We start from the raw sequence: 22,642 nt of genomic DNA, 5'->3' as shown, positions 1-22,642 counted from the left end.
ACATGGTAGTTGGTTACTTATCGCAAAATAGGTCAATATATAATTATGCTGTGAATGAGCGATTTGACATCTATTGATTTTGCTTATCCGCCAGTAGAGTGTTTGAGGTAACTAATTTTAACGTAAACAGATAGCAATTCTCCCATTCATGCGTGTATTTCAAGCAGTGTAAATACGCCCAACTCATAGTGACTGCATTTGATGATGTAACAGGAGCAATAGCAGAACTTCATTTTGAGGTAGGTAAATATAATCAATAAAAACAAGTGTCTCCATTGGGAAATGATAATGCACAAATTACACATACCGAAAATTTGCCTCATTTGTCTTTCAAAATTTTGGCCATGTTACAACCAGTTTTCTTTTAAATTCTGCCGTGTACATAGGGAAACTAATTTCACACAATATGAGCCGGAAATAATAGCCCCTCGTTACAAAATGTAGTCAAATTTTCGGGAAAAGGCAACACTGCACTTCATCCATTTAAACGCATGTTACACAATCGATACATATCGATGGAGACTTCTGTGCCCATAATTGATTCTTTATAATGGATTTAAATTGAGGAAAAACTGTGTTGCCAGGTTGCAGTGATACCAACTAAAATGAATCGTATCTCGCAATAATTTCATATTTATCCTGTCTGATGGTTTTACTCTGATGGAGAACATGGGTTTCTATAAATGTTACGCTCAACGTAGATGGACCACTGCTGTGCTACGCTAAATCCCTGTTACCAAGATGGAATAATGTGGCTAATGACCCACACGCACACATGCACACCCTGACACGTAAAATATGTCGGCCTGTCGACCTCGTCGACTGACCCACTGCTCGCCATAAGCATCGAGTTGATGAGCGGTGTAACTTGATCGCCGGGTAGTATAACGATTCAGGAGCACGCTCAAGGCCCCTTCATTCTTCGCAGATTAGGATGGAGCGCTATTTTTGCTCGAAGTGTATGTAAAACCGCCCGCGGGAAAATGAATCTTAGTCCACCTAAACTCAAAATTGAGTTATTTATATAAGAGCACAGAGGAGCATGTGTCTTGTGAAAATTTTGGAGCATAAACATAAAAATATTTCCAAAAGAAACCGGTTGTGGTGCGCTAAAGGTAGCAGTTCAAAAACTTATCATCGAGAGATGCTTGAAATTCTGATCTGTTTCGTTCAGAGTACGATATTGTAGAATTATAATGTAATTTTACGCATTTTACAGCCGCAAAAAAGCTCGGAACTCCTTACCAAATTTACAGGATACGAGAGGGCTTTCTCTGTAAAAATCTCGGCTAAAGAAATATTTTTCTCCTAAATATTTTGAGAAGGTCCCATATCTTGTGGACGATTAGTTATCATAATGTTTTTGTCTTAATTTCCTTAAGTCATTTTCAATTTTTATTTTTGATTTTTATAATTATAAAATATATAAATATATATTACAAAAAATTTCGGCTTGTTGATTTCTCTATTTTCTCATGATTCCTCTTTTCTTGCGCTAAAGTTAAAATGGATAGAGGCTGTAATGATCCAAAAATAAATTCCTTTTTCCGTTACAGTGATAACTTTTAATTCGTGGAAGATACATAGGGATGAAAAATATAAAGCTAGCTCTCTTGTAAGCGTAGCGGTGAATTCAATCCATCAGCAAACTCAGCAACTTCGAGGTCAAGCACGCGCCTTTGCTTTGCCTTAACCTTCTTAGAATAAGATTGGGTAGTCATATTAGTTGGAAAGTGAGAATACTTTGTGAGGGCTCGAGGAGATGGTTAGCAATCGCAGCCAACATTGCCTTTTTTCTGATATTTTCAAAATTTCCAGAACCCCATCATAAGGTATGATTACAGATATTCGTTGGATTACACTTTTCCGAGCATAGTTTTAATAGTTTCATCCTTGCACTCCGTTATGAAGCAAAAAGAGCCTGGCTCCTACCCCCTCCCCCTCCAAAAAAAGAAAAGAAAACATCCACAATTAGGGCTCTTACTTCACAAAGACTTAAAATTGAGTCATGATATCAGAGTTTAGACGAGTGTCCTATGAATATTATAGGACTTAAAACGACCAAAAATGTCAAACCAAACCATAATTATGGCAGATTGAAGTTTTCAGTGCCAATAGCAGATAGTTTCGAAGGGGAAAATTCCAAAATTTCACAATCTGCCATTTCGGGGCAAAATTGATGAAACTTCAATCACAACATTAACAAAACTGAACAGCTCACAAGTTATATTTTAGGCCACCTGAGAGTTTTCAATTAAAATATTTAAATCCAATGTTTTGACGCGACCCAACAATGAACCTTTCTCTAAAAATGTCATGTTCTTTAGACTCAGAGACATTACATTTTCGAGACCCCGCAATAACAATCGAATCAATTTATTCTGGTGAGGTAAAATGCAAGTTATAAGGTTAACGCTTCTTTTCTCCTATGATGCTAATTGATGGGTAACAATTGTTGAGCATATCAGCGAGTCTCCCGATAGCCTATATCACACTTTCAAAGTTAGCCATCAAAATATCAAGGTCAGGTGTTGTGATTGGCTTATTCGATGACTTGAACCAATCACAGCACTTGACCTGGATATTTTGATGGAGTATTTTGATAGTGTGACACAGGCTAATGAGGGCTGAGAAACGTGGGAGTGAACACTTTACAATGCGATTTTTCGTGAATAAGGTAAGGATTGCTAAACCAGTTGCTAGACCCTTTGAAGACGAGTCATGATTAGGCGAATCTCAGCGTTGACCTCTGGAAGTAACTTTTACACACTGGAAAAAAAAAAACGCATTGGATCTAGAGTCCAGACTCTTGAAAACATTGACAAGAAAAAATACTTTTGATTCAATCGGATTTTTGCTTGAATCAAAACGAAATCGGCTCAAATTAAGAGGCTTGGTTCTTGATTTAAGCTAGATTCTAATTGAATCAAGAGTACTTTTTCTTGTCGATGTTTTTAAGAGTCTGGACTCTAGATCCAACGTGTTTTTTTCCACTGTACTTTAACAAGTTATGAGCATGGGATCTCGAATAAGGTTACAGGGACGATTCGGCAGCTGGGTGTGTGGTTCGGCGGATTCCATCGGGCAGGGATCGCGTGGTGAATGAGCTGTGGCCGGCAGGGATGCGTGACTGTTGAATCGAGCCGAGAAGGGATGAAAGGGGATTTGTTTACCGACAGACCCCGGCCGCGTCCCTCGCCCCCGTATTCAAACTGCATATCTCCCCGGGGGCCCGACACGTAACTGACCAACGTTAAAAATAAATCCGCTCCCTTCCGGCCCCTTCCGGCCCACGTGCCGGGATTCGGGTCCTCAACTTTTTTCGCCTCAAAGGGATCTTCGGCGTCGGCGGTTCCGAGCTTTGATTCCGAGGGACTCCCGAACTTTTGATGTGTGCTCGGCTCGATTCCGATTCCATGGTCGAACGTAGCGACCGCGCCTCTGGCCCTGGCTTAGTCCTTAGACCTCAGGGACTCAGAATCACAAGAATACTGCTCACGAGCAACCCAATCGTTGGTTGTGCCACCAAGTCAATACTGTCGTGCTGAGGAAAAACGCCGTATGATCCTCCAGGAGTTGCCAAATTTCCTCTGGCAAATCACTAATTTTCGGGAAAATTTTTGAATATTTTCCTGCCGATTTCTTACATAATTTTGTTTGCAATTTGATCTGAAGTGTTTGAAAATTTCAATGAAAAATATGCACAATTTTCTTCCAAAATAAAAATTTTATCGTAGGAAATTTGGCAACTCTCGAATGTTTATACGGCGTTTTTCCTTAGCACGGGAGGATAGGACTCAGCTTTCCAGAGCCGTATCAAGTTTAAGCCGAGGAATTGAGCTTTGAAGTTTCAGCCTTCCTTTAGACTCAATGTTAGAGGAAATTTGAATTCCAATGCTCAAATTCAAAATATTTTTTTTTTAACTATGAAATTTTGAAATGTAAGAAGATACTGCTGGAATTAACCTCCCAAAACCTGGAGATTTCACAGTTTTGTGATGCTTCAGTTCTGAGGCCATTTCGCCCTGTTGCATTAATACTTTTTACACCCCATAAAATTGCAAACTAATAATAACAATACTCCTCCCTCTGCAGCATAGATGAGAACATTACGTAGACTGCGATAGGATTGCGCGAATGCCCCCTTTTTTACCTTTTTGGAGATGCATAGGGTTGCGCAAATTTTTCTGGTACTGAAAACTCACATGTTTGAGCGAATATTCAATATTCAACAAGGAAATGTTAATCTGGCAATCTTGGTAGTTTGGGGTAAATTACTACATCGCGGAAGACTGTTCATTCCCTCCTCACTTATGGGTACGTCTCTCGGCGATGGATAGCCCTCGCAGCACGAATGGACCAGAGAGTTTTCATAGACATTTAAAAAGTGAACGAGGGGCCTGTGGCCGCCACGCAGCCACCAACCACTGAAGGAAACTACACGTAAAAACTCGTAAAACAACCATGTTCAAGTTCTTTAAGAAATGTATAGATTATTTTATTATATTTTACCTTTAAATATTATGGTATAAACTGGAGCAGAAAGTCAAGAATTATGAAGCGCAGTCTTACAGCATTACTACAGTCTAGTAGGCGCTAATATGCTTTTCACGCCAACTGATCGTCTACACTGCGTTTGGCGCAATGCGAGAAGTATTCACGCAGCCTTGTAGGCGCTAATATGGGCCGCCGCCGACCGCACCGTTTAGAGCAATGCGTGAAGTATTCCGTAAGTCCTGCAGGCGCTAATATACATTTAACGCTTGCCGCACTGTGTTTGGCGCGATTATTCGAAGTCGCGTTCGAATAATCACGGCATCGAATAATAGAGCTTAAGAGGCCTGTGTTTTGTTTCGACGTCTTACGAGCATTCCAACGTTGCCTCGTTTCTCCCGATTAAATATTTTTTTCCCGAGAAAAATTAGGAAAGTTCTTTATACCTACGACCATCATTCAATCTTTTCACTTATCACCAGAAGGTAAGACATCGATAATTTGTCAACAAACTATCCCGAACTAGCGTTAACATAAAAATGCATTTATTTTCCAATTGTTTCCTGTTTTGCAAAACTTCTACTTTAAATTAACTTCATTTTAAATACGCGCGTTCCTGTAGCATTTGTTAAGGTTTCTATTCACCCAATCCTTGTGCCTTTTTCGCGCAATCCTCATATATTTTCTTGGATCTTTCGCGCAATCCTGGATTACCGATTACATAGACATTTCAAAAAAGATATCAATCAATTATTGCACCAGTGCAGCACTGCCGCCCGGCAGCTTGTATCAAAAGTTGGAATGACAACAAGTTGCTTCGCCACTGTGCCTCCAAAATTACTACATAAATGATGTAAAGTAAATGAAGGATGTATTTGTAGACCTATATTTAAAGCTCATGAGTACCGACCCCATTAATCTCGAGGACCACGTATTTTTAGAGAGCCTCGGATAAATTTGACTCGGCCGGGGCATTTAAAGGTCATAAGACTTTACACTCGTCATACCGAAGCGATTCTAAAGGATGCCGAATATTGTCGGCTCTTTCACATCTTTGCAGCATCCTGCATCCATAGATGAGTCCAAACCGCACCATCGGCCTATCATAAGTGTTAAGCAGAACTTAAGTGCAGACAAGACTCATCCTAGGCATATTTAATCAAAGGAGTCCCCAGAGGAACAAAGTGAGAAAAAGACTTACTATTAAAATTAAACCAACCCAACGGAGTAAAAGATATTCAAAAGGGAGTATTCACGGGTCTTGTACGTTGGGAGGACCAACATAATTCAGCATCTGATATACATCCAGATAAATAGATTTTTTCGCAGAAAAGCAACAGATGTTTACCCATCGACCGTTTCAAAGATGCAACAGAATAAGAACTTATGGCATGCAACGCTGAACGCTGCTGAACGAGGAAAACAATCGCATCACGCGACGCTTGACGAAGTCAAAATTACATTTACGACACCGAGATCGTTTCTCGCCTCACTTGTCGTAAAGGTGCGCGTAAATTGGGTTTTCTATCATTGCGCGAGTTTCAATTTTCCAATCTTACGAACTGTTTCGTGGGAAGGAGTAATGGGTGTCTTTGAACTGAACTTTATTTCACTCTACTTTCTTTCTGAGACATTCTCATATTTTATGCAAAGGTTACGAGTCTCGCGTTTGTCTACTGAGCTCAGATAACCCGAGATTTTGGTTTTAGGTACGGTAATAGTAGCCATATATACAGTAAAGTTAATTAAGTAATTTTTACTCGAGTAAAATTGTACGAAAATCAAGTTAATTACATTGGAAATGTCTAAATTTACTAATTTTTGAGCGTCGCTCATTTTTAAGTGCCACGTCAAAGAGGCAATTTTTCTAGTCCCTGGCAATCAAGTTTAGCATGGAGTGATATTGAAAGAAAAAACATAACCTGAATAAATAAATAAAAGAACAAACAAACACACAATCTTGCAAACCGTTTTTTTTATATTGATTTAAAATATTATCAAACGTTCTTCTTTTTCTTTGTTTTTCAAAAACGAATGATTTAGATGTCTCTGAATATGCATTGCTGTTTCACCTTTAATTTTGAAGCAAGCAAACACCATGCTCTGGGCATCAGTAGTTATCTATTAAGGGAGTTGTGTTTTTTTTTTTTGTCTACAAAACTTGCCCGGTAAGATGTATGTATGTCCACCTTCATTCAAAAATTTTGAAGCTAGCTTTTTTTTCTATTCTGGCCTCCTTGATTAATGGTGAATACATGTAATATACTAACGATTCAAATTTGTTTCTTTTTTTAAAAAAAAAATAAAAAGAAACCGGTAAAAGCAAAAGAACGACCCCTTGAACGACATAATCGGCTCTTGGGCAGATTAAGCTGATGCATTTCCCTCTATTTTGTCGTGCTAAGAAAAAACGCCGTAAGAACATTCGAGAGTTGCCAAATTGCCTTCGATAAAATGTTTATTTTTGAGGCAAGTTATGAATATTTTTCCTTGACATTTTCAGGATCTTTAGGTGAAATTGGGAACAAAATTATATGAAAAATTGGAAGAAAAATGTTCTTAGGTTTATCAGGGAATTCGTGATTTATCTGAGGATATTTGGCAACGCCTGAAGGTTTATACGGCGCGGCGTTTTTCCTTAGCACAGCAGCAGCATTCTACATGCGCTGAAACTATCCGGATACACCTCTGTGACACGTGCAATTGACGAAAATCTCTTCAAGGGGAGAAAAAACATTTTAACGAGAAGCGAACTTCCGTTTTTCGACGAAACCCAACAAGTTTAATTGGACCGGACCCAAATCAAACCCCCGTGACTTTGATGGACAACCAATTACCGAATATGGCCCGACTTACGCGATTGAGGCACAGTGTCAGCGTTTAACGGAATGAAGGGATCAAAATGTTCCACTTACTTATTGGAGTCCTTCCGGGAATGCTCGGCTCGACGATCGGGATGCGGAATATCCTGTCCAGGAAACGGGGTGTGGGATAGTCGGAATATCCTCTCCGCGAATCGGGATATGGTTCGGCCCCCGGCGAATCACTTTCCGATTCACTGGATGCACAATTGCAGTTAACGTTCGCCGTCTGAAATTCCACCTGCGGAACCAACTTAACTGCGACGGAAAGTTCAGCCTCGAGGTAACGGAATACAATTTGTCGCTTTTTTTCACTCGTAAGCTTCTCCGCAGGCAACTTCACCTTTTTGAAACTTTGGATGAATGAACTGGTGCAGGGATACTGTTCTGGAGTTTCGGAATATCAGCGAACGTGTACGATACCCTGACAATCCATTCCTTTGAAAAATAAATAATGTTTCTAATTTTATTAACTCGTTAATTTTTAGTCACTTCGTGCAACCTATCACTTCTCGACATTTTCTGAGAAAACTTATGAAGGCCTTTCACGATAATAGGAATCGAACGATGTAGGCGTGTTTAAACATAGCTCTTAATTAATCTACTTCCCCCGCGAATATTTTCAGTTTAATACTTCCATCATAGTGACTTCTAACTATTTTCGTGGAATTCTCGTCAGAAGCAAAATTAATTTTCTTGTAATGAGGCAGGATAGAAGATCAGCACCGCAGGACATATTTCTCGATCCTTCGTTCACGCGGTGTAAGATTGAAGCATCAACAATTTCTGTATGCAAGTCATTCATATTATAAATTATAATTAAAACGTTATAAGTTATAATTATATATTATAAATTATATTATTATCATTCAAATATTTCACATGCGAGAATTCAAACTTCAAGCTTACCAGAAAACCAAAAGCTGATTTAATCGCGCTTTAAACTGCGATTTCAATACTCTATACGGTGAATAATGGTCTCTGTATAAGTTTAATTATTTTTCATATATTTAAGAGCATCTTTCGTCAGAATAGGGGTACTAAATCAGTCAGATCCACATGTCACCACGATAGTCATTATTCATTAGATAAGTTCGTTTTTGATGACCGGCTTAGGTTACGTCGAATTTGATGTTTCCATCAAGAACGGGAAGTTTTGATTCACCGTTTCCGATGTGAACTATGAATTTTATTCGTCGTTCTTCAACATTTTGGTATGAGTCATTCTAACAATCTGCAACTGGAATTTTTGCAGAATTTGGAGGTATTTTAAATTTTTCATCTTGAAAAACGACGAATTTCCTACTCATATGATATTAGATTTCTCTGACATTACTACTCTACCGTGTTTTACTTGTTCTGCGTGGAATCGTAATGAGAGAACCAAATTCACGGTGTTTACTCCCACCGTCTAGTTGTCCATTACTAGCTCATTATTTACTGTCAGTCCTGTCAGAAGAAGGGGGGGGGGGGTTGCTCCGCCTTCATGCGTGGTTGTTAAGGGGTGCATTTTATGGGGAGAGTAATGGAAAAGGTGAACAATATCTCTAACCGGGGGTTGAAAATTCCTCTTTTGTTTTCTAGAGATATTTTGGTCACTTTTAAGTTTTAGTAAATAAACCTCCGGAGATTTTTGAAGCTTTTACCCCCCCCCCTCCCCATCCTTTTTCCCCCAGAAAATTGTGGCTCCTTTCGTCTGCTTCTGCTGCCTCTAAGATTGGCTTAACTGGTATCCCTGCATTTGTCCATCATCGGTTCTTTTGACGAGATAGGTTAAAATTTCTAAAACAACAGCCCGTGACAATGGTGATATCAAAAACATAGGAGAAAAAACGGGAAACAAGGCTAAAAATTACACACAAAAAGCCCGAGACGTTTTGAGCCGAGACGTCTCTGGTTTTTTTTATGTGTAATTTTTAGCCTTGTTTCCCGTTTTTTCTTCTATGTTTTTGATATTTCTTTTCACGATTATGCCATTTTGCCTCTTCAAATTTTTTCATTTGCTAAGTTTTTTAGTAAAATCCTGATTTTGATTTTTGACTCGCCGCTAACAGTTCTTATGTCAGACATTTTGCTAAAGATCAAAACGAAACGTTTTTGAAACTGACTTGTTTTTTGGTGTTTCTTAGTTATGTAGATAGCGCTTGAGAAAAATAATAATTTACATCCTGTAAGAATAAGCAATGAGCACTCCTTCGCAAAAAAGAAAGTGCTGCACTACAAACATTTAATAATTCGCAGAAGGAAGATGAGCCCTTTGATATGTAACTTCCGCAACGTTCATGTTTAATCGGCGGAGACTGAGATTAAATTTCTTTCTTTTCTTCTTTTCTCCCTTTGGAGGAAAATTAAAGTAAGTCCTCTCTTTCATCTCCTCTCTCTAAATTTCTCTAAGAAAACTAACATCTCCTCTAGGAGTTCATTCAGTAATGCATTCGATCTTCATCTATTTTTTTTTATTATTATCATTATTTTTTTATTCCCATTGAAGTTTGCAAATATTTTTTAAAACCTAGTTATAACGTGAAGAATATTCTTTCAGGCACTATTTTAAATGATACGCTGAATTACATTCTAATTTATCTCAATCTGGAGTGCAAATAAAGAAGAGAGAAATACTTGGAAACATAGTAGCATGGAAGCCAAACTGTATACTTCTTGGATAACAACCCTATGATTTTATCCTCTATTTTCATTTACATGCAAAAGGCAGAAAATGGGTCAAGTTCGGTAATTATCAAAACCATACGATTCTAAAAAGTAAACTATAGCGTGAACTTAAATTATTGAATAAATGATTTTAAAAAAAGAAGGTCCTTGTCATTTTTAGAGAAACAAATCGATCTTTGAGATGAATGATTTTCCTGCTTGTCGTTATGTTATAGATATCTCAATTTTCAAGATAATTTGAGTGATTTTTTGTCGACGCCTTATTTTCCGAATTATTTCGTGGTTGAGTCTTCCGACTAAGAACTAATAAATGGTTCGACCTCTTGTAAGCTTTTGTAATGATGTTTCTATTGAAGGCCAGCAAGAATTTAACCATTCCCACATTTTTTTTGATAATGTTTGCTTTTTCTGATTTTCGCTTTTTTCGAAGTCTATTTCTCATGTGGCGTCAGATATAGTCCTCAAAATAATCTTGCTTGGCGAGGTATATTTTGACCCAAAAATTGATTCTCTCTATTATGAGGAAATAGAAGTAAGTTTTTTTACGAGTGATCACAACCAAGATCGTACAATTATTTTTCCCCCAAGTCTTTGACAAACATTCGTTAAGTTAATCAATGAATGCCTGATCAATTGTTCTACACCGTTGACTAGACTGCAAAATGTATGATACTTTTAGTAAACCCCCGATTGATTTTAAAACAAGTTAATAAAAGTAAGGAAAAGAAAAAATTGTCATTGAAGACAGATACCTTCCACAATTTCTTTAATTTTTCTATTCTTATCTAAAATGATGGGGGCTAATCAGCTAAACGTGTTCTGCACGACGTCAACTTAACGTGTCGAAATGATCAATCCACTCATCACTTGTTCTCAAACAATTAAACACCTTTAAGATGAATTCCTCTTTTCTGGTTTTAAAATATCAGAATATCCGTAAAGCATATCTACTTATTGATGAGACGGCATAAAATATCAATCATTGCTGACCTTTTAATCTATCTATCACACTACATGTTTTTAAAAGAGGAACAACTAGTATAACCTTGTTTCCAAGATGTGCAACAAAATTTATCTTGTAAAAATAACCCAATGATGAGTTTCTATTACTAAACAAAAAAAAGCAAAACAAAAAAAAAACTGAATAAAATGAGAAAATTATCCTAGTAATTTCCCTCCTCCTTTGATGTCTTTAAGGAGTTTTACAATCTTTGCAACTGCTATTAATCTATTTTTGGAGAACGGAATGCAACTATCTGAATCGGTTACTTCCGCAACACATCCTTCAACGTCATGGAAATGAAAAATTAGCGAAAAAACCAGAACGGTGCAAGAATATTAGCGTTGTAAAGCTCATAGAGGAGATGGTCTCTGCTCCTTTCTCTTCAAGATGCCTTAGTTTCTGTCAAGGAAACGAGGCAAAAATTTTGCCTCTAAATTTTGTGAGCATATTCCTCTGAATCCAAACCGGAGATCCACAATCAGCGCAACTACATCAGACGTCGTTTAATTTTTTCTCATTTCTTTTTTCAAGAAATCTGAGCAAACCTCTGACCTGAAATTTTGCAAGCAAATCCTTCATAATAGAGGGGAATCCACTGAAACTTTCTGGGCGTTATGATGTTTACCTGTCTTTTCAAAACAATGAATAAAAATAAAGCACAGAGTAGATCGGCGGGCTGATTATTGAAATCTACAGGCAAAAAGCACAAAAAGAAACTTGACCTATCCTATTGGTGGAAGCGAGTGATTGCAATAGACAAAAGGAGGTAAGTAATAAACTAACGAAACCATGAGAAATCCTATATTTAGACCCTCGTCTTCTTCCTTGGTCCATAACAATGCCAATAGGATAGCTCAATTTTTCTATCCTCATCATCGTTTATAGCTATGTCTATCAATTTCAATACTCAGCCCCCATGCAACATGAAATATGTAAAAGGGCGGATTCTATTTAGATCGGTCAAATTATATGGGGGGGGGGGTGGAATTTTTTTCAATCTTGAGTAGCATGCAAATCCGTATTTGAAAATTCACCGAAAATTCTGTACTATTTCTGGTCCATCTTCATACCGTGCGAAATAGTTCTACGAAAGTGAAATTACGACACGGTGCGGCGGCGAGTTCACGACATTGCAACGGGCGGCGCGTGGCTAACGGGCGGAAACGACGAACTGGGACTCAAGTTCCGGCGGCATTCAACACGTGAACAAGCCGAGCGCGTGGCAACGGAGAAGTACCAGAAGTGGGATAAGAACCGATCTCCAACCAGAGGGAAACTGAGCGAACTCAACGCCTGCCGACCGCGCTGATACCTTCCGTCCAACATGCGCACCACCATCCTCGTCTCCGTTCGCTGATGAATCGGATACATCCCAGTTTGCTCGCTCAACGACATTTCTGCACGCCCCGCGAACAGGGCTGCAAAATTAAAATCCACAAAATTTTTATTCTCTGAGAGAGTTTCATAAATTTTTTTGAAGCTTCGAGGGCTGAGCCTGCAGCCCGCATCAAGTAACCAAGAGTTCAACAGGGAACTTTGAAGTATGACACAACCTAGTTTTTCCCCCTAATATTCTAGTGATTTAAAAATTCAGTTCCTACTATTTCTAGGCGACATCCTAAATATACTAAAAATATTGTATCAATAATATAATTATTTTATTACCGTCGTTCTGAACTTTCATTTGATAGATTTCATGAAAAAGGTTGTCTAAAAATTACGTAACGCTCTATAAGCAGAATAGTTCACGAATATTTTGGAACAATAAATGGTCAAAAGTCGAACCATACTGATGGCGGTTTATTCTTTGTATTTCAAAAACGCAATTTGCAAAAAAAAATGGTTTCAAATTCTAATCTAACATGTTTTGAATACGACACTGCTCAGTTTGAATACAACTGGATCCATCCCAATTCCACAGAAACTAAGTAAATCGCTTGGACACGGCGAGGTTTTCCCTTGAAATATCATTTTTTTTTTAATCAAACTCTTAGATTAAGTTTCACTAAAAATATTGCCCTACTGTTTTAAGGTCTTCCTCTGCCTTTGACAATCTCACATAAGTTTCTCAGCCCTGAGACGCTTTCTCCCGCGGAAAGGGGTCCGTATGAAGGGGGAAAGAAGCGAAACTAGAATCTCCTGATGTTTACAAAAGTAAAGGCTCGCCACTTATCGTCTCGCCCACATCGTGACGGAGGCTCGGAAAATTTCAACGCAGCAATGCCGAGCTCCGTCTGGCCCACGCACCATGTTGAGCTGACTTTTGGACATTGCGAAACTGTTGCCTTTGTGATGCCCTCAAATTAACCCCACGCCCTGTTGTCTGACCTAACCTCCTTCTGACCACATGTGGCTCCTTAATTGGGAAGAAACAAACTCTTCCAAAACAGCCGCTGACAAATTGATTTCCGAAATTCTAATTTACCCCTAGAGACAGCTGTTGGCGTTTTCTTCCTGAAAATTTAGATTAAGCACATTCCGTTACCTTCCGGCCAAAGTATTACAAGCGTCAATGGAGCACCAATTTTCCGAAGACAAATGTAAAACGGAAAAAGATAAACACGACATATGTAAACACATAAGAGACTTGAAATTTTGGAGACATGTTCGGATTGAATTTTATCATTTCATTTGGATAAAATTTGATGAGAAAAGTCATTTAAGTGTCAATTTTGGCGCTTGTGATAACCATTCTTATAATTCTTTGGCGCTTATGATAGCCAGTGTCTCAAAGACAATAGGTGTTTTTCGATAAAATGTGCATTATAATATTTGACATATATGAACATCGTATGACGAACTCATACGATATTCCAAGCTGCCAACAATGGCGTTTGTGATACTTGGGCCGGAAGATGACGAATTGTCACGAAGGGGTGTGATCAGGTTCGTCAAAAGGCATCTTTTGCGTGGCAATATTTATCCACTTCTGGATTGGTGAAGTACGTTGTCTACAGTGCATGATGCATCGAGATAAAAAAAATCAAGTGATAAAAGGAGGTTCAGAAAAAGAGGAAAAAGAGGAAAAAGAGGAAAAAGAGGAAAAAGAGGAAATAGAGGAAATAGAGGAAATAGAGGAAGAAGAGAAAGAGGAGGAGATAGAAGAGGAAGAAGAAGAAGAAGGAGAAGAAGAGAAAGAAAAAGAAAAAAACAGAAAAAAGAAACAGAAGAGGAAAAAGAAAAAGAAGAGGAAGAAGAAGAAAAATAAAAGAAGAAGAATTAGAAGAAGAAGAAGAAGAAGAAGAAGAAGAAGAAGAAGAATTAGAAGAAGAAGAAGAAAATAAAAAGAAGAAAAAAATAAAAAGAAAAGGAAGGAAAAGAAAAGGAAGAAGAAGAAGAAAAAGAAGAAAAAGAAAAAGAAGAAGAAGAAGAAAAAGAAAAAGAAGAAGAAGAAAAAGAAAAGGAAGAAGAACAAGAAAAAGAATAAGAAAAGAAGAAGAAAAAGGAGAAGGGGAGAGGAGGAAGGTGCAGGGAGCACATTTGAGAATCCCTCTAAAATTAAATAAATAATAAAAAAGAAAAAGAGGAAGAGATAGAGGAAAGAGGAAAAATAAAAAATAAGAGAAATGTAAGGACGGTCGGCGCCTTCCGAGTGCCCCTCGCGGCGGACCTAAGTTGGTCCAATCTCCGTTTCATGAAATTTCGAGAAATAACTGAGGGAACTTTCCGGTGTTTCTCGTGTTCCTCTCACCCCACGCCACCCTTACCGTGGGTGGTTGCGATGAGTTGTGGCAACAGAGAGAGCCATAAGTCGTTGACTCCCCGTTTAATTATTTTGCCCGGCGCGCGGCGCGTCACGGCTCACTTGGTGGGCTTTGATGGGGTTGATTGGAATGGAAACATAACTGACCCCCTGCAACTCGCACCGCGTCACCTATCCGCTGCGCCTGGATTGTTGAGCGCTTATCGAATGACCATGATCAATAAATAGCGGTGCTGAGAGGGGATATGTCGATCGAGGTCATTCGATAACGATTCGATAATCGAACTGCTGGTCGACCTTCGACCATGAAAGCAGGAATTGAATTGGAGCACCCCTAGAGTGAAACATCGTCTCAAAGCGGTGAAGAAAATTCTGGAGAATTCAGATTTTGAAATGAAACGGAGTCACCCATCACCTACAAACTAAATACAACATGTCGCAAGGCAAAGTAGGATAAGTAGAGAGATCAGTTTTAAAATCGCCTCATTTCTATGCGAATTTCCGATGATGTAATACTCTCTAGAATGATGAACATTGCTGACCGTCACAAACTCTGTTACAATGCTCTCAATGGGCCTGTTGCATGCAAGAGATACAGCCGCGCGAATAGACGTTTTAGAGGTTAAATGACACGAAAATTACGATGGTCACATTAAAAAAGTCTGAAATACACTCCTTACTGCGCAATTTGCGTTGTTAGGAACGCGCTTTTTTAAATTTCCCGCGTCTGGGGGCAGTTTTCTAATCACCGGAAACGAGCAAACGGCGGGCTCGGTGATTTCCGGAAGATATCGAGTCGTTGTTGTTGTTGTTATTTTTTCCTTCAGTTTGTTTACAAACCCAACATGATCTCCTATAGTGGTCCATATACGCTTTATGCGGTATCAAATCGATCAACTTTTAAATATCCAACGCAATCCTTCTCCATTTCATTTCACGATGTCAAGAGCTCTGAATTTAGGTTATGTTGTCAGTTTTAGTTGACCGGAAATAGCCGCGAGTTGTCGTTAATTGTTTCCATTAGAAAACTGCCCCCAGACGCGAAATTTGAAAAAGCGCGTTCCTAACAACACAAATTGCGCAGTAAGGAGTGTATTTCAGACTTTTTTAATGTGACCATCGTAATTTTAATGTCATTTAACCTCTAAAAAGTCTATTCGCACGGCTGTATCTCTTGCATGCAACAGGCCCATTCCAGAAATTGGTATTTGCGTAGATTACGAACATATGAAGGGGTTGTTCTGAAAACCCCTTTTCCTGCCCATTTTTGGATTTTGATCAAAGCTCGAATTTTAACAGAACTAAATGTCAAAATTTACGTGAATATTTTTGGTTTTCCGCGAAATTATTCTGTAAAAAATTGGTATTTTCTTCTCTTGTTGACCCTCTTTTTGACCTAGAAGCACCCCAAAGTTCCAACTCCACTAAACAAAAAAGTCATCGAGGTGATATGGGATTTATGGATCGCCCTTTATGTACTAAAAACTTGGATGAACTCACGGAACTAAATGTCAAAACTTTCGCATGTTTCACGCGTAAAATTAGTAAGGGTAACCCAGTTTGATCAATGACAGGAACATGGCCCACCGTTTCATTGAATGGGAGAGAAGGGTCGGTAAAAGGAGCAAAGGGACCAAAAGGTTCCACTCTCAGGTTTCCAGGCTCAAACGGGGATCCACCCACTTTATTTCGGGACGAAATAATCTCTGCCCCGTGTCCCTGTGCCCCAAATTCACGCACGTCCCTTCCTCGTTTCGTCTCATTATTATAAATGCAAATCAACCGTCGTCCCTCTGTTTTTGAGGAAATTTCCGGACTGAGAAATACACGGAAAAAATAAAATTGCTGATTTAACAATTGTGTAGGTAAAAAAGGTGTCCGACATGTTTCAATGTAGATTTTACAATTAAAAAATGCTAATTTAACCACCCCCATGGTTCAATTGAGGACACCGCACCAAGAACAGCCTATAACTGGAAACTGCGTTTTGAGAAAAACGCATTTAAAGTTTTGTTTTTGATGTACTGCGCAGACTTTTCTATGCAGGTACCCTGTTTTAGTGTATTTGGGTGACCTAACCCTTCTATTGAAGGATGCCGGGTAGATTTTGCGATCCATTTTGGGTTTATACTCTCAGTCATATACAGTCATTTTGGTGGCAATATGAAGTATGAATCATTTTAATCACGCATGATTAACGCAAAATGAAAGAATATCGATAGTGAGTAAAGGAAGGGGTAACTAGCACCTTATAGGCCCGTTTATAGGTCGTTCTTGCACCCATCGATCCAGAGGCCAGACTTAACTCGGAAAAAAAAGGTTTTTCGACCTCGAGCCGTTACCTATCTATATTCTATCGCTACCACAGCATAGTCCAGGGTACGTAGAATCCGAAAAGCAGATGGGCGTAATAACGACCTATACGCCTATAGGCTGTTCTAGGTGCGGTGTCCTCAATTGTAATCTTCCGTCATATTCTTACGGCGCAATGATATAACTATTTGAACTCTCCGGAATGCGTGAGGTATCACGCCGCATTTGAAGGCGTTTTCAAAGGAGCCAAGTTCCGATACCCGGATTATCGTTCTGCAAAGTTCTTATTATTATGTTTTATTTCCCACCATTTGTTTGTTTTCAATCCTCCTATAAAAACTACTCATTTGCTGAATAAACTTCTGGCTGGAGCGCATTTTAGCTATGCATTCACGACTACTAAAATGTCAAAGGAAATCGACAAGACTATGGCGTGTATGAAGGCTATTTCAATTGTAATCTGCCGTCGCATTTCTAAGGCGCAATGATACAACTATTTGAACTCTCCGGAATGCGTGAGGTATCACGCCGCATTTGAAGGCGTTTTCAAAACAGCCAAGTTTTGATATCAGGTTTGTAGTTTCGCAAAAAATTGGAGCACAAAATCAATAGAATGACTGATTTTACGAGCTAATGCAACTCAATAAATTTGTGTTTTATTTGACGGAAGCGTTAGAAAACAGTTCGGTCAGAAATTTAAATCAACCTACTGTCCATCATATAGTTCATATTCTTTTGTTTTGTTCCGTACCACTTGTTTATTTTTAATCCTCGTATAAAAACCACCCATTACCTAAATACAATTCTAGCTGGAGCGCACTTCAGCTATGTATTCACCACTGCAAAAATGTCAAAGGAAATCGACAAGCCCAGCGTGTTATTGAAGGATGCCGGGTAGATTTTGCGATACATTTTGGGTTTATACTCTCATATATTTAATTTAAAAAAGCGATTTATAGGCCATTATTACGCCCAACAGTCATTTTGGTGGCAATATGAAGTATAAATCATTTTAATCACGCATGATTAACGCAAAATGAAAGAATATCGATAGTGAGTAAAGGAAGGGGTAACTAGCACCTTATATAGGCCCGTTTATAGGTCGTTCTTGCACCCATCGATCCAGAGGCCTGACTTAACTCGGAAAAAAAAGGTTTTTCGACTTCGAGCCGTTACCTATCTATATTCTATCGCTACCACAGCATAGTCCAGGGTACGTAGAATCCGAAAAGCAGATGGGCGTAATAACGACCTATACGCCTATAGGCTGTTCTTGGTGCGGTGTCCTCAATTAGCTTTCTACTATTGTAAAGTGTACATCTGAAGCATGTCGGACATATTTTGTTACAATTTAATTGTAAAATCAGCAATCAATTTTCTTCTGTGTATTGTTTTCTTTTTCCTTTCCCCAACGCGAGGATCAATATTTTTGCATGGTAGCGATCAGCGCCCTCTCAACTGAATAAAAGGCTCGTTATAGGTCTGTTTTTTATAGGGAAATTCGTGTCGATTTTACCTCTGATGTAGCATAAATCTTGATGTAATGAAATTTTAATTTGAACCATTAAGATCCAGAATAAAGATAGATCACTAAATTATGAAGTATCTTGACAAATGCCCGGACAGTTTGTCAAATTTTGAAATTTTAAAACTGTCCCGCATGTTTTTGACACAAAACTCTCAATGCGATTATATTTTGAGAGGTAACTTCGTTCAAAGCGAGAGTGTTATAGAATTTATACCCTTCAAATTTTTTTGGAGACATTTAAGAGGGGCAAATAGAAAAACAAATTGTCGTAATATATTGTAAAATTTCGACATGAGCGTTAATTATAGCTCTAAGAATGATTGAAATGGTCTCAGAATGGTGTTCAATTTGACTGTAAATACTCATTTAAGTTTTTAAAGCCGAAATTAAACAAACATTTTCAATTTCCACCTGGGTGAGAAAATTTCCGCACCGTCCGGCTGAAGTATCGTAAGATCCATTTTTGCTTGGACACTATGTTGCCAAAGCTCTTAAACTTGTCCAATTTTTATGAAAAAAGTAATTTATAGAAACACTTGAAAATTTGTAATATTTTTTGTGTCATCAAGATTAATCCCTGAGATTTTCATGAGGGTATGTATGAGTCTTATGCCGGAATCATACGCTGAATTTGGCAGCTGGATAAGGGAGTAAACGGTCATCGCTTAACAGCTGGAATTTCATAAATTCGAGTGATTTTCATCTAGATTTGTATCAAATCCATTCGAATAGCTCAGACAAACTGATAACTGCTGAGCTTGAATTCTCATCGGTGCCCTGAATTTTGCACGTCAAGCGCAAAATTCAGGCATCGGCCCTGTAACCTATCGGTGACCTATTCACATTCAAGCCACATTTAGCTCCCATATTCAGCGTGTGATTCCGGCTTTTGATAAACAATGGACCACTAGACAAGGTACGAATTTCAGCATTCTGATACATGTTTCTTCGCCAAAATTTCACGTAGAACACAATGCATACGATTAAAATTGCCGAAATTAACTCCTTACGAAGATATTTAATAATTCCTGATACGTGAATTCAAACTACTTGCTCATGAAAACTCAATGCTTCACGTAATTCACATCCCGCGCTAAACGTTATCATGACAGTCTCTGCGGTTTAAAAATCTGGCAACCTCAATCTTGACGCTTCGGCTCAGCTATAGCAAATTGCTAATAGTTTGAACAACACATGGTGGGAAATGAACATTGCTCGATTGAATGGCTTGCTGAAACCGTTGTAGTGCACGATTTGACTCATGTAGAGCTTTGAGTTTCTTGTGAGCGGGCAGTTCAAATTTCTTGTAACCAATGTGAAATAAAAATATTAATATCTCGGTTAGGAGTTGGTTTCAGTAATTTTCGTTGCGCGAATCGTGTTCTACGTGAAATTCTGGTTGAGAAACATGTATTAGAATGCTTAGATTCGTACCTTGTCTAGTGATCCATTAAGAAAATATTATGGTGCTTGTGATACTTCATCTGGAAGGTGCCGAATTGCCCAGTTGCTTAGGTAGCTCACAAAATGCTTGCTCTGACTGACGGCGGCTTGTGGCATTGGGTGAAGGAATGAAAGAAGAATGTTGAGAGGATCACTCGTGTATTTGCGGGACATCGTATGAATAGGGTAGATCTTTGGGTACAACTTGGAAGACTCTGCTGAGCCCTTGATACTGGTGCAGGGCCCCGATGACGGGTTTGCTGTAGCCTTGGTGTTTGATCCTGTACTTCCCAAACGGCGCGTCCTCAGGCACCGTCCACTTGATCACCACCGCACTAGTACCCAGTAGCAGTGATTGCCGCTTCCACGTGATGCTACGCAAAATGGGGAGGAATTACAAACCTGAAGCTTATTACAACTATATTTTTCATCAATGCGGATCAAAAAAGAACCTGACGCTGAGCCCACGGGGAAAAAGAGCATAAGGTTGTTGGCTGATATAAACATTAATTTAATAATAATAATTATGGCCATTGTAATTTTGGTAGTACTTTAATAACTTAGGTGACTAACCCAAATGCTGCGGCACTACCGCAATTACTTGGAGAAGTCCATATCATCCAACAAATTGGTGTGTATAGTACTACAATTTTAGGGGATAACCTCTAAGACTTTTCATCCGTGACCTAGTAAAATAGCGCCAACCACAGGTATTAGGGCTCAGCACTACTACCTGTAGTTGGCGCTATTTTATCTATAGAGTGTTAGAGCTCAGCGCTAAGTTCTTTTCTCCTTGGCGGTTTACGACGTCACAGAAATTTCATTCTACTTTGAAAAACCAATTAAGATCATTTCTCGAACCTCGGTGATTATTCCTCTTAACGAGAAGAATATTCTGTGATCATTTCAGACCAGGGCGCTGGTTCAGTCTCCCTATATTATTAAAGAAGAAAAAAAAAAAAAAAAGGAGATTTTGAAATGCTGCAACCGTTATGCAGACATGCGTTTTTACAGTTTCACAGTCGACATTGTTTTCATTAAAATTTCACGTGCGATACGACTTCTAAATCGAATATTATTGAAAGTAACTCCTGACCAAGATATTGTCATTTACAGATGCATGAATTCAAACTGTCCACTCATTAAAAAATCCACTTCCTCTTGATTTAAATCGCGCACTGAATGCTACTATAAAGGTCTCTATGATATGAAAATATACCCAACCTAACCTCAATCTCGGCGCTTCAGCTCAGCTGTTGCACGTTGTTTACACTTGAACAACACAAGGCGCGTTATCGCCTCTTCCAGGAGAAAACCCAATCCAAAACTTGTTGGAGTAGCTTTATCTCAGAATTTCTTCCCCGTTTGGCTCTCCATAGCAAGAGAAATCTCGTGATAAAATATCTGTCCTAAAAAAAAAGTGGACTACTTACATGGTCTCCCAGTTGGCGTCGGTGGCGACGACCTCCCACTTGTTCCCGTTAATCGGAAGGTGCTCGACGAGGAGGAAGCTGGAGCCGCGCATCATGTTGTTGCGCAAGTGCCCCGAGACCTTGGAAAAAACCAAACAAAAAACCTGAGCCAAAGCTCTAACAAAAGTAAATAGGCATACACTTCGTCGCCGAGTCGCACAGTGGAACCATGCCATGGAAAGATGTCCAACATTATGTGGAAGCTTTCAAAGTACCCTCATAGGGAGTCGAGTGCTATGTCGACGTTGAAACTGCAACATACGTACATCTCGGTTGCGGTGTTTTAAAATCTCCGCGCATACTTTACTTTTATACAAGGAGACCCAACCAAAATTATGGCTTGAAATTTTCATAGACAATTCATCACACAGCGAGTAAAAATCATTGAAGTTTTCAAGAAATGAGGTTTGGTAGTTTTCTGCGTAGAAAATAAAGTACGTCAGGAAGTCTGCAACGCCGCAAACCGAGGTAAGAATTTCTGCAATTTCACCATCGATGTGTCAGCAATTTGCGATTCAAGTAAAATTTAGCGAGAAACACAACTAAGTAGGTATAATTGGACTGCGTTAAACAGAATGGAACCAAGCCACATCATCCATTGCCAAATTTAATTCAGCAATTTAAATTTTTACATGAAAACGAGTTTGCGGATTTTCGTACAAATTTCAGTGAATTTTTTCCATAGTACAAAGCAAATTCCTTAAAATTTGCCAAGGAAGCCGCACTATCGTTCTCTCGTAAAAAATTAAATTGCCCAGTTAAATGTGGCAATAGCTGATGTGGCTTGGTTCCTCTCTGTTAAACGCGGTCTAATTGTGCTACTGATATTCTCTGAAACAAACTCCAAAACTAGAAAAAAAAAAAAAAACTCTCAAATGCTGACTCAAAAGTTCCAAAGCTGACATTCATCAAATTTCTGTTAGCTGTTGATCAACCTACAGGAAGGATGTTGAGCGTTAATTGACGTAAAGAGGGAAACAAGTTTAACAAATTCCGGGTTGTTCGTACAACTATTGCTCGACTTCTTGTTAAACATCCATCGTTAACATTTGAATGTTTGAGTCCCGCAAGTAAAAGCTTCCACCATTGCCCGGTACCAATGAAGGGTATCTCCTCGTCACGGGCAATACGATTACAAAAAGGCTTAAGAGTGGT

At 38.8% G+C, this 22,642-nt stretch overlaps 2 protein-coding genes across 7 annotated transcripts in view; both read right to left on the bottom strand.

Annotated features, from left to right (window-relative positions):
- Positions 1-12,330, bottom strand: part of LOC109043939 (pyrokinin-1 receptor) — a 107,682-nt gene extending 95,352 nt beyond the window's left edge. Inside the window, exons 1-2 of one of the 6 annotated variants that reach the window (XM_072298203.1) lie at positions 12,063-12,330; positions 7,406-7,793 (exon numbers count right to left, since the gene is read on the bottom strand). The gene's annotated coding sequence lies outside the window, so the exon portion shown is untranslated. Of the gene's footprint in view, positions 1-7,405; positions 7,878-12,062 lie in introns of all 6 variants that reach the window. The other 5 variants (XM_072298202.1, XM_019061312.2, XM_072298204.1 and 2 more) reach the window with 5 other exon arrangements.
- Positions 12,331-20,157: 7,827 nt separating this feature from the next.
- CDase (neutral ceramidase) overlaps positions 20,158-22,642 on the bottom strand; it is a 41,081-nt gene continuing 38,596 nt past the window's right edge. The window contains exons 14-15 of the mRNA XM_072298209.1: positions 21,449-21,567; positions 20,158-20,389 (exon numbers count right to left, since the gene is read on the bottom strand). Coding sequence (XP_072154310.1) covers positions 20,167-20,389; positions 21,449-21,567 — 342 coding nt within the window. The 3' untranslated portion in view covers positions 20,158-20,166. The remainder of the gene's footprint in view (positions 20,390-21,448; positions 21,568-22,642) is intronic.

Source organism: Bemisia tabaci, chromosome 3, assembly GCF_918797505.1.
Source record: "Bemisia tabaci chromosome 3, PGI_BMITA_v3".
NCBI classification, from domain to species: Eukaryota; Metazoa; Arthropoda; class Insecta; order Hemiptera; family Aleyrodidae; genus Bemisia; species Bemisia tabaci.
Note: the sequence above shows the minus strand (reverse complement) of the source record. Positions and strands in the feature narration are given on the sequence as shown.